Raw genomic sequence first — 13,596 nt, forward strand, 5'->3', positions numbered from 1 at the left:
CAAATATGGCTTACATATTCGGTTCATCATGTCCATAAATGTAGCTGGGGTATTGGTTAAACCAAATGGCATGACAGTAAATTCATAATGGCCATACCTTGTTCTAAAAGCGGTTTTAGGAATGCCCTCTTCCTGTACCTTTAGTTGATGATATCCTGATCTTAAATCGATTTTAGAGAAAAATCGAGCTCTTTGCAGTTGATCGAACAGATCATCGATTCTTGGTAATGGGTACCGATTCTTAATCGTGACTTTGTTCAATTCACGGTAGTCAATGCACATACGCATTGATCCGTCCTTCTTCTTGACAAACAGTATCGGTGCTCCCCATTGCGATGAACTTGGCTGTATGAATCCTTTCTCTAACAATTCATCTAACTGGTTCTTCAGTTCTGCATTTCGGCGGGTGCCAAATGATAGGGTGCTTTGGCAATCGGTGTCGTTCCTGGTAACAGATGGATTCTGAATTCAACTTCTCTGTCTGGCGGCAGTCCTGGCAATTCTTCTGGAAAAACATCTGAAAACTGGGTCACTATTGGAATGTCTTTTAGTTCTTTTCCTTTAGTGTTAGTGATTATAGAATTCAAATACACTATAGATCCTTTTCTTATATAACTTGCAGTTTTCATCACATAGATGAATTTAGTGGATCTAGATGGTTTATCTCCTTTAATTGTGATCTTTTCACCCCTTGGTGAATTTACTTGGATTGACTTTTGATCACATAAAATAGTGGCTTTATTGGCTATTAACCAATCCATTCCTAATACAACATCAAATCCTGCCAGATTCATTGGGTAAAGGTTTGCAATAAATTTTTGGTTATAAATTTCTATTTTGCTCCCTGCAAGATTTCAGAAATCCTAACGGTTTCTCCATTTGCTGTCTCTACTAGACATTCTTGTGGTAGTTTAGTTAATGATTGATTTAGAAGTTTGCAAAACGAAGTATTGATAAAAATTTGGTTTGCACCAGAGTCAAATAATACTTTAGCAAAAATATCATTAACTAAAAACGTACCAGCTATGACGTCCGGGATCATCTTGGCTTCATCTGCAGTTAGAACAAATGCTCTAGCATTTTTAGTGTTCTTGTTGTTTGCAGCTGAAGCCAATTTCGGACAGTTTGGCTTGATATGACCTTTTTCTCCACAGTTGAAGCACAATCCATTAGTTGGTTTCCTTCTGCAGGTTTCTTCCTTGTGTCCTGGTACTTTGCAGAAATTGCAGTAAGTGGAGCATCTTCCAGAATGCTTCTTTATGCAGGTTTTGCAGTATGGTGCAGAGGTAGACCTACATTCCTACGGTTGGAATTCCCAGAACGGAATTCTTGAGTAAGCCTTTGGGTTAGGTTTCTCCTCTGATCTTCTTCTCTAGTACGCACCAGTTCATCAGTCAAGGTATTGGCTAGTTCTACGGCTTCTTCTATAGTTTGGGGTCTAGCTGCCTTGACTACATGTCTAATCTCTCCAATTAATCCCCGGATATAACGAGAGATTAATACTGGTTCGGGTGATGCAAGGGTTGGTACTATCCTAGCATATTCAAAGAATGTAGTAGTGTACCCCTTACTATCTACCCCGGTCATTCTAAGGTTCAGAAACTTATTTGCTATCTGTTCCTTTTCATTGGGAGGGCATAATTTCCTTTCTACCATATTTTTGAACTCCTCCCATTCCATGTTGTATACCCTATCACTTCCTCGTGACTGGAGGATAGTGTTCCACCATTCTAAGGCTGAGTTTTTTCAACAGATTAGAAGCAAACATTATCTTGTCTTCTTCTGCACACTTGCTTATTTTTAGAATAGCCTCAGTTTTCTCTATCCAGCGTAGAGCTCCAATGGGTCCTTCATTGCCCGAAAAGTCTATTGGTTTGCACGACCAGAATTCTTTGTAAGAACAACCATATGACATGGTTCTTCTTCTTTTGGGAATAGGCACTTGAAGTACAGGTCCATTGTTCACGCTGTGTTCCGGTTCAGTTGGTCGCTTACTGCTATGCTTACTTTTATTTTCGGCTTCCTTAACATTTTGGATAATAAATGGCATCGCATCTATGATTCCTTGTGCCACTATATGTTGAAGGGCACCATTATCCACTTGATTTCCATTGTTATTGTTGTCGGATTCTCGTTATTCAGATTATCGTTATTCGAGTGGTTATCATTCTGGTTTTCCTGATTCACTTCGTTGTCCATCTGAATTTTAAACATTTACCACATATTAATATCACCAATAATATTTGAATATAGTCGATCACATGACACACACTTTGGTCAAAAGCGTCGAGCATTACGACTTTACTCTATTCATATAGTATGCATCTATTACACACCAATACTGAAATAAAAATTACAATACCGACTGAAATTTAAACTACACTACTAGTAATAGGCATCCGTAGTTTTTTTTTCATACACACATGTTTTATTATTATATTATATTATTATTTCTACCATCTCCACCATCGATTCAAGGATATGGATTCATCCAAAAATCCATATTGTGCTCATCGTATTTCCATACGAGACGCTCTCCCACCTGTCTCATTCTCTCACTGCTTTCTAAAATTTCCTCACCAAAAGTCCTAAGTTCTTGTACATTGTCTGCACTCATTGGCGGTGCAGGTTCTAGGACTGGGTTTGGAATCTGGGGTGCGGGTTCCTGGTATGGGGCCTGGTATGGGTAAGGATTCTCTAAAATCTCCCTAATGAATGCATCGTTATCGTAATAGGGATCTAGAGGATCTAACCCTGGATAGGCTCCTAGATTGGGCATGGGCAAATCTTCATGCATCGGGTAGCGTTGCACATAGTCCCTGTTATCGTCCCACCATGGGTCGTAATTTGGGTCTAGGGGATTTGGTGCAGGTACCCTAGGTATTTCCTCCGGATTGAAATCATGCATTTCTACTAGGTTTTCAGGGTTTTCTATTTCCATGGGTTGGTCAGGAATTGCTGGTTGTGGTTGTGGTGCTAACATTTGCTCCAGGTTTGGGTCAGCTGTAGTGGTTGCTAAGATATGGATATTGGCTATACCCCTATTAAGCATATCCTGGGCATATGCATCAGTTTCTCTTTTAGCTGCGGCTAGTGCTCTCTGCTCTTGTAACTTTTTCATACGCTTCCTACGCTCATGTGCTCCCCTACTGAACCATCCCCTCTTTTCTGAGGAAATGCCTCTTCAGATTGAGCCTTAAACACGAATATTCCTTCTTCCGTATCAGCAGAGTACCCCGAGAGGCCAGGCTGAGAAGAGGCACCTTCGCTTCTAGGCGAACCAGACAATTGACGGTACGCGTCAGATGGTCCTTGGTCGCTTATACTGTAAACTAACAAATAGTTAGATAACACATAACAAGAAAATACAATTATGCACGTATTTCCGTAATTTATTTCCTAACACTTTGAATTTTGGCGTCAGCAGAACACTTCTGTGGCTGAATCAGTGGCTTAGCTCTGATACCACCTTCTGTCACAACCCCCGACCCCTATCCCGGGAGCGGGCGGTCGTGAGCCAGTTTCGGTGGTATCTGGTTATTGTCTAATTTGGCAGCGGAAATTTTCATCAGGACCGTAGTTAGGAAATATTTTATCAGAGTAAAATACCACATTTCCATAACATTAAACACATTGGTAAAACCCAAGTTTTCAGTACACACATTTTCAGAGGAATAAATCCTATTTTTATTTAAGAAAAACATCTATTTCTTTTAGGTAACTTTATTGCCACTTTTCCAAGCCTTCAGTGCTGTCCAGCTGGCTTCTATTTGGCTTTCACATATTGTTACCTGAAACGCGTTTTAAAAACATTTTGTCAGTGGGAAATACTGGTGAGCGAATCCAGTTCAATCAAGTTTTTAATAAAAACTGTAGTACAGTATTGAGGGCGCATCCGCAATTACATTTGTTTCCAAGTCATATCAATTACCACCACACGGTACTGTCGTTCCGACTTATGGTCATGTTACTCCTTACCAGGTTGTAACAAATTTTGTATACAAAACCCCAAATTTACCGACTGTAATTGTATCCTTACAAATACTCAATAACTGTTTAATATATAATTAATTAAGTGAGGTTTTGTAAAAACAGTTAACAAAAAGAGGATTACTCACATTGCTGTCTTAGGATTATCAGTAAGGATTTCCTGGGAATAATCTATAAATTACACAAATGCACGCGTGTTAGTATAATAACCTAATTTAACATTAATAATACCCTCCCCGAGACGGCATTCCAACGACTACGTCGGGCAGAACCACGACAGCCGTTACGGAACCCTAGATCAATCGGGCAGAGTATCTAATACGTCTCCAGGGGTTATGATACTTACATCGTAGCAGAACCTCGCTATTTAGTGGGGGGGGGGGGTATTATACCCGAGTATAATGCCTACACTTCAGAATTTAAGTAAGAAAGAAAGATTTGAGCGATCGGAACTGAAGGCCGATGCCCTTCTTATATAGGGCCTGACTCTGGTCCTCTCGCGGTCCGTGTAAAGGTAGACAAGGGTCTACGTGGCCCGCGTCAAACCCTGGTCAATGCGTAGCTTAGCTGGGTCATCAGGTAGGGTCGCCGAGTGTTGGGCCACGTGGCGGCCCAGGGTTTCGCCATATTTCACCCCGTCGCGGCCCGCGTAAGGTTGTGGTGTGGCTTACGCGGCCTGCCTCAACTTAAATATTTGATTTTTATTTATTTTTAATAATATTTAAGGTATTCGGGGCCCGTTTTCACGTATGGGGTGTTTTTAGGGACATATTGGGATATTTTAAAATATATTAGGGTGTTGGAAAAATTATGAGGGTGTCGGCTTATGTCAAGGTTGTTATAGTAATATAGAGTCCGGTGACAGGGACGTGGAGTTCATGGCGATGCTCAAAGATATACATCGAGAGGTTCAGTACTCGATGGAGTTGAAGCTAAAATTTCTTAATTCTTTCTGTTAGATTCTTAAATTTCTTGGTGGTGTTGTTAGATTTTAAAGTTTCGTTGTTCAGTACTCCATGTAATTGTTGATCTTTTAATGTCATAAATAAATTTTAATCCTATTAGTCTTTGTGGAGCATTTTATTTTTACTAATTTTAGCATGCATAAGTATTATTATATAATTTTTAATATCATCTGAGTATTGCAGATCGATATTGATGTAGATGTGAAATTGTCTCTGAGTTTGATTTAGATTATGTTGATGTTGAATTGTGCTTGAACAATTTTTTGAGGAATTATCTACAAATTACAAAGAATCAATTTCTGTTACTGTATAGATCTGTCAAAGTTAAAGTTTGCCAAAAGAGAACATCTGCTCGAAATCATCGTCTACTGATGATGAAAGCATAATAATGTCTTCAAAACATCAAAAGTCCATTCTTAAAAAATAGCTAAAAAGTCTGTTAATATATATCTGTTTTTGAAACCTCTGTTTGGCTAGAAAGTCATCCACTACTGAAGGGTATTGTCTGTTCTCATAAGTTCTGTTTAATCTAACGACTGTCGACTTGCCACTGTTTCCATCATCTGTTGTTGCCTAACAGAGGTTCCCAACATCGGTGTCCGCTGAAGTGGTAGAAGCATGTGTTTACCATGTAAAGTATTGTTGGTCTTTAAATGAAGAGATTTTTTTATTATTTTTTATTATTTGGTAAGTTTCCTCCTCTCAATTACAAATACTCAACATCTGCTACCCTAAATGTCTGTCAAAGGTAAAGTCTGCCCAAAGAGAACATATGCTCAAAATCATCATCTTCAGCTGATGATGAAAGCATAATAATGTCTTCAAAACATCAAAAGTCCATTCTTAAAAAGTAGCTAAAAGGTCTATTGATATCTATCTGTTTTTGAAACCTCTGTTTGGCTAAAAAGTCATCCACTACTGAAGGGTATTGCCTGTTCTCATAAGTTCTGTTTAATGTAACGACTGTTGACTTGCCACTGTTACCAACATCTGTTGTTGCCTAACAGAGGCTCCTAACATCCATGTCCGCTAAAGTGGTAGAAGCATATGTTTACCATGTGGAGTATTGTTGGTCTTTAAATGAAGATATTTTTTTTATTATTTTTTTATGCCAAAGGTTTGAAATTTTATTATTTTTTATTATTTGGTAAGTCAACAGTTTTTTGAAGAATTTCCTCCTCTCAATTACAAATAGTCAATATTTGCTACTCTAGATGTCTATCAAAGGTAAAGTCTGCCCAAAGAGAACATCTGTTTGAAGTGATCCTCTGCTGATGAAGACAAAGTCTGAAGAAAGTTTGAAGAAGCAAAGGTCTGCTATGGGTCAACAGATGTTAAAGAACAACAGATGATATTCAATAGATGATGCTCAACAGCTACCAAAGTAGCATACAAATGGCGCCGTATGAAATGTTGTATAGGAGAAAATGTAGAACCACTGTTTGTTGGGGAGAAGTGGGACAAAGAGAACTCGTGCCCAAAGATGTGGTAGCGATAACTAATGAAAAGATCGACATAGTACTGGCCCGATTAAAAGCAGTGCAAGACCGACAAAAGTCCTACGCGGACAAAAGAAGGCGCCCTATTGAGTTCCAAGTGGGGGATCGAGTATTCTTGAAGGTGTCCCCGTGGAAAGGTATAATTCGATTCCGTAAGCGAGGAAAGTTGGGTCCTCGATATATTAGACCGTTCAGGATTTTAGCTCGAGTTGGAAAGGTAGCCTACCGGTTAGAACTACCCTCATCACTAGAAGGGATTCACAACACCTTTCATGTATCACAACTACGGAAATGTCTTGCGGATGAAACGGCTCATGTACCCCTTGAGGATATTGAGATAGACGAGAGAATGAATTACGTGGAAAGACCGGTAGCTATAGAAGATTCCAAGGTGAAGACTCTTCGCAACAAAGAAATCAAGCAAGTTCTAGTTCAATGGCAACACAGGAAGGGGTCGGATCTCACTTGGGAACCAGAGGATGAAATGCGAAAGTTCTACCCGTCTTTATTCGGTACGTAAATTAGTTTTCGGGGACGAAACCTTTCTGGGGGGGGGGGTGGACTTGTAATGCCCCTAAATTTATAAATTTGCAAATATTTAGATTAACATAAAAACTTATTACAAGAAAGTTATAACACATATAATCCTTATATGTGTGTGTGTATTCATGTTAATAGTAAGAATTTGTGTGGGATTAACTAATAATAGAAAGATAAATAAAAAATTACTATCTTGGCTAATATATAAGTAAGGTTTGATTAAAAAGAAAGAAATTAACCAAAAATAATAAAGGATTGAATCCCTAGGGGGCAAATATGATAAAAATGCAACTTGAATGGTTAAATAGAATTAAAACACAAACACACACACTGGTAGGTGTGTGTGTCACGTGGATCAGGAAGGAGAAAAAGGGGAAAACCCCTAATCATCATAAATTCAGCAAATTAAAGCCCTAGATGTGATCTTGAGTTCATGCATGTCTTGATTTTAGATCATCTAAGCATTCTTGAACACAAGGTAAATAGAATTTTGGTGTTTGATGACTTTGAATGTGATGGGTCTTCATAAATCCATGAACTTTTGTGAAATTAGTATGAATAAGGATTAGAAAACACCATTAGAACATGATTGATGTTTGAATTTAACTAAATTCATAGTGAATATAAAAACCCACTTGAAAGTGTGATGACGAGAAGAATAATGTAGAAGTTCTATGTTAATTAGCTTGATGACTAAGTATGATAGTGTTCATGACAAGGGAGTTTTAGTTAGAAACAATTTATAATTAAGTTACATAAAAAATTTATGGAATTTGATGTTCTTGATGGTGTTGATATGTAATGGTTATGTTATGTTCATGATGCTTGTACATTATGCTTAGTTAGTTGTACGCATGCCAAGTGTTCGTTAAAATGCTTGAATGAAGTGAATCTCATGTTAAACAACATCATCATGTTTGTAACACCCCAGTGTTTCGAAAGTCAAAGTCAAAGTCAAGATTGAAGTCAAAGGAAGAAAAGATTGCTAATTGCTCTGTCTCTCCTTGCTCAATTCCTGTTTTGACTTCTTTGACTGTATATAGCCTATTTTACGTTACGTTAGTTGCATTATGTGGAGTAAGTAATTATAATCGCAGTAATCGAAGTATATTCATCGCTAAGAATCACTTTACGACTGTGAATAATAGGAAGTAACAATGTGATAAAGTCAATTAAACGCTAATCAATCTAATCTAATCAACATCGCGCTCGCAAACTCGAATTACACATTTTGGTGATTACTATACGTGTGTGTGTGCCTTATGTGTTACTTGTGCTTGTTTATTTATGTAATGTGGGGTGATCAATCGGAACGCAATCAAACTCAATCGCAATCGAATCGTAATCGCAAAACGAATACGAATTAAGGGTGATTGTATGTTGATATAGTATGATAATTAGTGGAGAAGAGACAGTGCTCGATATGAGTAGTTGGGATTAAAAGTAATTTGACTAGGAAACTCTATCGCATCGCGACGCTCGCAATCAAGATCGAAACAACAAAACTCGTCGCAAGGAACACTCGAAAACATGCGACCGATCGATCATGCCACCAGCCGATCGACCAGCCATCCATTCGAACTGCCGTCCAATCGGACAGGTTGTCCGATCGAGCTGCTGACCGATCGGCTAGCCGTTTCCTCTTTTGGAATCCTATAAATACCCATGTCACTTTCACACTTTCCATTCATGGAAACTCTCTGACCGAACAGCACGCTCTCCTCACCTTTTCTCAGATTTCTCTCGATTCAGGTAAGATCTCGTCTTAAATCTTGTACTTTCTTGATCTACACGCACTCCTACACCTTTCTATCTTTTGAATCTTAACTTTTAACCGTGAAATCACCAAGATTCAAGGTGTTCTAGGATGACGTCATCATGTGTTCTTGAAGAACTTCATGTTTTGGCCTCAATCCACCAAGAACAACTTAGATCTAACCGATTTCCACATAAACAAACAAAGATCTCTAGTAGATCTAAACATTTTCACCAAAGAAAGGATTGAAAGATGGTTTTCCAACTTTCTTTCAACTCTGTTACACTCAATACACTCAAAACCGGTGGAATCGGGCCTTGTGTCGACATACTACTCATTCTGTGGTTACGTTAGCTCAAGATCCGATCCTATCCACGAGGTTCATTGATTTTGGGTTAAACAAGAACTTCGTCTCGAACAGTTCACTAATAGGGTTGGGGTGATTCCCGTCCGATCAGGAGAACCAAGTATTGACAAAGTTCCTATTGTTGGACTCGTTATCAAAAAAGCCTCGATAAAACGACAAACAATAAAAAACAACCAAGTGTAAGACGAACGGGACGACCAGGACGGGGTGCCGTCCGACCGGACTGCTGTCCGAACGGACAGCCACCCGAACGGCCGACCAACCGATCGGCTTGCACTATGGGTCCCACATTTTATCACTTTTTCTAATCTTTGAAGTTTGAGTATTGAACGAACTGCTGTTCGATCGGACTACCATCCGATCGGATTACTCTTCGGATCATGAGATACTTGGGCTTTAACACTTAATCAATTTTTCAACATGATTCAATGCACTAGGAATGCCACCCGATCGAACTGCTGTCCGATCGAGTGACATTCTGTTGTGAACTTGTTCTCACTAAGGTGCCCAGCCGATCGGGTTGCCGGCCGATCGAACGATCGACCGACCTGGAAGGTAAAGGTACTTCAATGTTTTCAAATGCTACAACAAAAACTTCAAAAGTCAAACCATCATACACAAACACATCCTTCCTAAAGGAAGAAACAATCCACTCGAACGAACCGCCCGAACGGACAGCCGTCCGAACGGTCAGTCACTCGTATGATCAGTTGTCCGATCGACCAGCTGTCCGACCCACCAACACTTATTCTCGTTTTACGCGTCACTTATCATTATAATATCGAACTATTCATGCTAACCTTACTCTCAAGTGCTCCCTCCAATCCATCCAACCGCTGTGAGTATACTCGATCCCTTTTTGCTTATTGCACTTTTGGGTGTTACATACGTTACTTATACGAAATCACATCAAACACACTACGCAATACTTTTAACGCTAACCGTTACCGCATGTATTACGTGACTTAATGAATGCTTGTTTGTTATGTTTACACATGGAATGCTATCTACCTGCCTTAACGACGGTAGTACTATTAGTTTGGACTCAGCACCCGTTCACTCGGGGGTTATTAAGGACAATTTGACTCAAAATCAAGCTTTAAACATAGGTAAAGAGTTTTGACAATTACTCTATTTATAGTTGAGGAGGGTGTTCTTGGATCATGCTAGGTGTTAGGGAAGTCCAGGGATGATCACAAGTGTCCATAGTGGTTTTAAGAATACGAACATCGTGCGAGGTCATTCAGAGGCATAAGTTTAGCATGTTGACACTTTTAGTCCCTCTGCATACGTATTTTCATTGTTTGTCGACTTTAGTCCTTTTAATTCAGTCTTTTACACGTTTAGGGTTTAGGACACGTGTCTTCACATAATTGGACACGATTTTACAAGGTGTTACACAAACGAACATGAACAATTTCATTTCCTTAACAAACGAACACGAACATAAAATCTCGTTTGATAAGTGTTCGTGAACGGTTCGCAAACACATATATTTCTTAACAAACGAACACGAACAAGGTCTTGTTCGTGTTCGTTCGGTTCGTTTACGGCCCTACACATAGGGGTGTGCAAAAAACCGAACTAACCGAACAATAACCGAATTAACCGACAAAACCAAACCGAAAAAACCAAACCAAATAAAAAACCGGTGGGTCGGTTAATGGTTTTTTTGAAAACCGAAAGTAGCGGGTCGGTTATAGTTATCATTTTTTCCATACCCACCATAGCCGAACCGAACCGACATGTAATAAATTTTTGTAGGATTTAGGACTTTTCACTATATTTTTAATATTTGATGTTTTTTATTGAAGTTTTTTAGTATTTATGGGTTTTTTATATCGTTTTGTGGTTTTGGTTTGATATTTATTTGAATTTATGGAATGTATTATGTCACTTTATTTCAATATTCGATAATAATTGGTATTAATATTATATATTTTATGTAATTTTTATACTATGTAATATACTAATGTAACACTCATCTTATAATTCCATTATTTTATCATAAAATAAAATACGGACTTTTCAAAAACAAAATGCATACTTAACAAAACCTTAGTTAATAACTTAGGTGTACTTTGTTATAGCGTTTAAACATAGTCAACTAGCTAGGTTAAAACATTCAACATTTAGTAGTGTTTACAAAACACCATTGTTTAACATAATTAGATTAGTGCGGAAGCTTCAAAACTTGTGTTCGGTTTTTGATTCCCTTTCTTGATCGACATCCGAAATGAAACGAGCATTACCTAGGGTCAAAACCACAACAAATGTCAATTTTGACAATATAACAATACATAAATACAAGTTTTAGTACCAAACATTGAAAACAAAACAATATTGCAGCGAATCGGGTCTGTCGCGCCCCGCGACAGACCACCTCTCAGCTTTCGCGGCCCGCAACGGGCGTCGCGTGACGCGACGGTGACTTGGGTTTGGTGTCGCGTAGCGCGAGCACCTCATTTTGACAGAATGTTTGCAGCTTTGAGCTGCATATTCGCCCATCATTATTAATTTCAATCTCAAACTTCAAATTAGCATAACTTTTTATTTACATGTCCGTTTTAGTCGATTCTTTTTCCTACGCATCCGTATTAAAATTACGGATCTAACCATATAAATTCCACTTAACGAAACCTGGATTATGAGTGAATGGTCCACAAAACCCTTGTTCCGATTAATCGACCCATTAACTATATGTGCATGTTGTTCACCACTCTATTCTTTGGCATTCTAGACTTATTCACCCATTCCCCGGGCTTGTAATTTTTTTGGCGTATTCGTACCATTACCTGGCTTTACGCTCGCATTAAGATTTCACACTCGTTTTCTAAGATTCAAGCGTACCACTTGTGCAACTCTTGCAACTAATTCCTATCGTTTGACACGATATCACTGATTCATAAACTTAGTTTAGTATAATCATTCATTGGTATATTGCTATCTAGCATTAGCACAATACGAGACATTCAAGTCTCTACACACAAGATCGTTTTAAGGACATAATTTGACCCGTTTGGTTGTCGAGTGAAAATCCTCACTTTAATGACAAACCAAACTATTTTAACCGATATTTTGACCCGTTTGGGTGTCGAGTGAGCTTCGCCACTTCAATGACACACCAAAAGCATATACTATACTAAGACACCATTAACAAGATAAATCCAAAGGTATATGCATAATGTAACGGAACAAGTTACATACCTGCATAATTCATCGTTATTGATTTCTAACCATAATTACCCATTCCCGGGCTTGTCCATCTTAGCGTATCACTTCCATTACATGGTTTACGCTTTCATGATTCACAATCATCAAGTTTCATTCAAGTCACTTCTAAACTACCTTTCTATATCCTTGTTTGACCCGTTTGGTTGTCTAATGGAAGCCACCATCTTAGTGACAAACCAAACATACTTCAACAAATCTTTTGACCCGTTTTGATTAACTAGTGAACTTCGTCACTTCTACAATAAACTACAATATTTCTTATTGCTAATTTCAAGATATTAATTACAATAAAATCAAAGTATAATGTAACGAAACCAAGGTTACGTACCTTTAGAGCGTTCCCTTCAAGCGCGTGTCCGCTCCGGCTTGTCCGCTTGAAGACTCGGTTCCTTTGCCTATAGAGTTCAATCAACGCTTCGTTTAGAACTCCATTCAAGTCATGTAACGCATAATTCATCTTATCATTCAAATATGAATTTTGTTCGAAATTTCTATATCTAGCTTTCTTTTAGGCATTTCAACAAACACCTAAAGGGCATATTTTCATCAAATCAACAATTAAGTTCATGACTACTTACTTAGCCAATATTTTATCATTTTTTTACAAGTCAATCATCTAATTTATAGTTCAATATCAAGATTAACTTCATAGAATTCAAATAACACTAGTTTACTAATCATGATTCTAGTGTTCATCATGTTTCTACAAAACCCACTAAACACACATAGTGGATGATCATGAATTTCATAGTTTAAACACTAATTCAACAAACTAATGACTAGGGTTTACTCCTAGACATGATTTCATTACTATTTCATCCAAACAATGATCATGAAAGCTCAAATTTCGAATCTCGTGTGTTCATCTAGAATTTGAGATGGAATCAAAATGTGAAATTTGACATACCTTGTGATCACTTTACTGAGGTGATCACTAATTTGTGCTTGGATTTAAATTTGGAACTGATTTGAGCCTTCAATTTGTGAAATTTGTACGAGTTAGGGTTTGGTGGAGAGCTTCTTGGTCGCCCCCTGTGTTTAGTCGAACCAGAACACACACTTAGTGTGTGTTTTGGTTTTTGTTGTTTTATTTAATAAAAACCATTTTTGATTTTGTCACTTTTAGCCCCTCAATTCTCCTCAAATTTTATATAGTGTGTGTTAACCAAGTTCCCTTATTATTACTTGGCTTGTGATTAACTAGGTTATTCATTCCTAGTCACTTTATCTTGGTTATAACCGACA

General features: G+C 38.1%; 1 protein-coding gene and 1 long non-coding RNA gene across 2 annotated transcripts; one reads left to right on the forward strand and one right to left on the reverse strand.

The window, feature by feature from the left end:
• The first annotated feature begins 6,350 nt into the window (after positions 1-6,350).
• LOC110896245 lies at positions 6,351-6,974 on the forward strand. Its single transcript, XM_022143709.1, has one exon. The coding sequence runs from the start codon at positions 6,351-6,353 to the stop codon at positions 6,972-6,974; it is 624 nt and encodes a 207-aa protein (XP_021999401.1).
• A 4,240-nt stretch (positions 6,975-11,214) lies between these two features.
• On the reverse strand, positions 11,215-13,369 carry LOC110896288. The gene is made up of 3 exons (XR_002567808.1): positions 13,259-13,369; positions 12,680-12,746; positions 11,215-11,369 (listed from the first exon to the last, which is right to left on the reverse strand). It is a non-coding gene; the product is annotated as an uncharacterized LOC110896288 (long non-coding RNA).
• Between the last annotated feature and the right edge of the window lie 227 nt (positions 13,370-13,596).

This window comes from Helianthus annuus, chromosome 12 (genome assembly GCF_002127325.2).
Source record: "Helianthus annuus cultivar XRQ/B chromosome 12, HanXRQr2.0-SUNRISE, whole genome shotgun sequence".
NCBI classification, from domain to species: domain Eukaryota; kingdom Viridiplantae; phylum Streptophyta; class Magnoliopsida; order Asterales; family Asteraceae; genus Helianthus; species Helianthus annuus.

Coding starts and splice junctions, on each gene's coding strand:
- LOC110896245 (XM_022143709.1), top strand. CDS start 6,351: ATGGCGCCGTATGAAATGTTGTATAGGAGAAAATGTAGAACCACTGTT.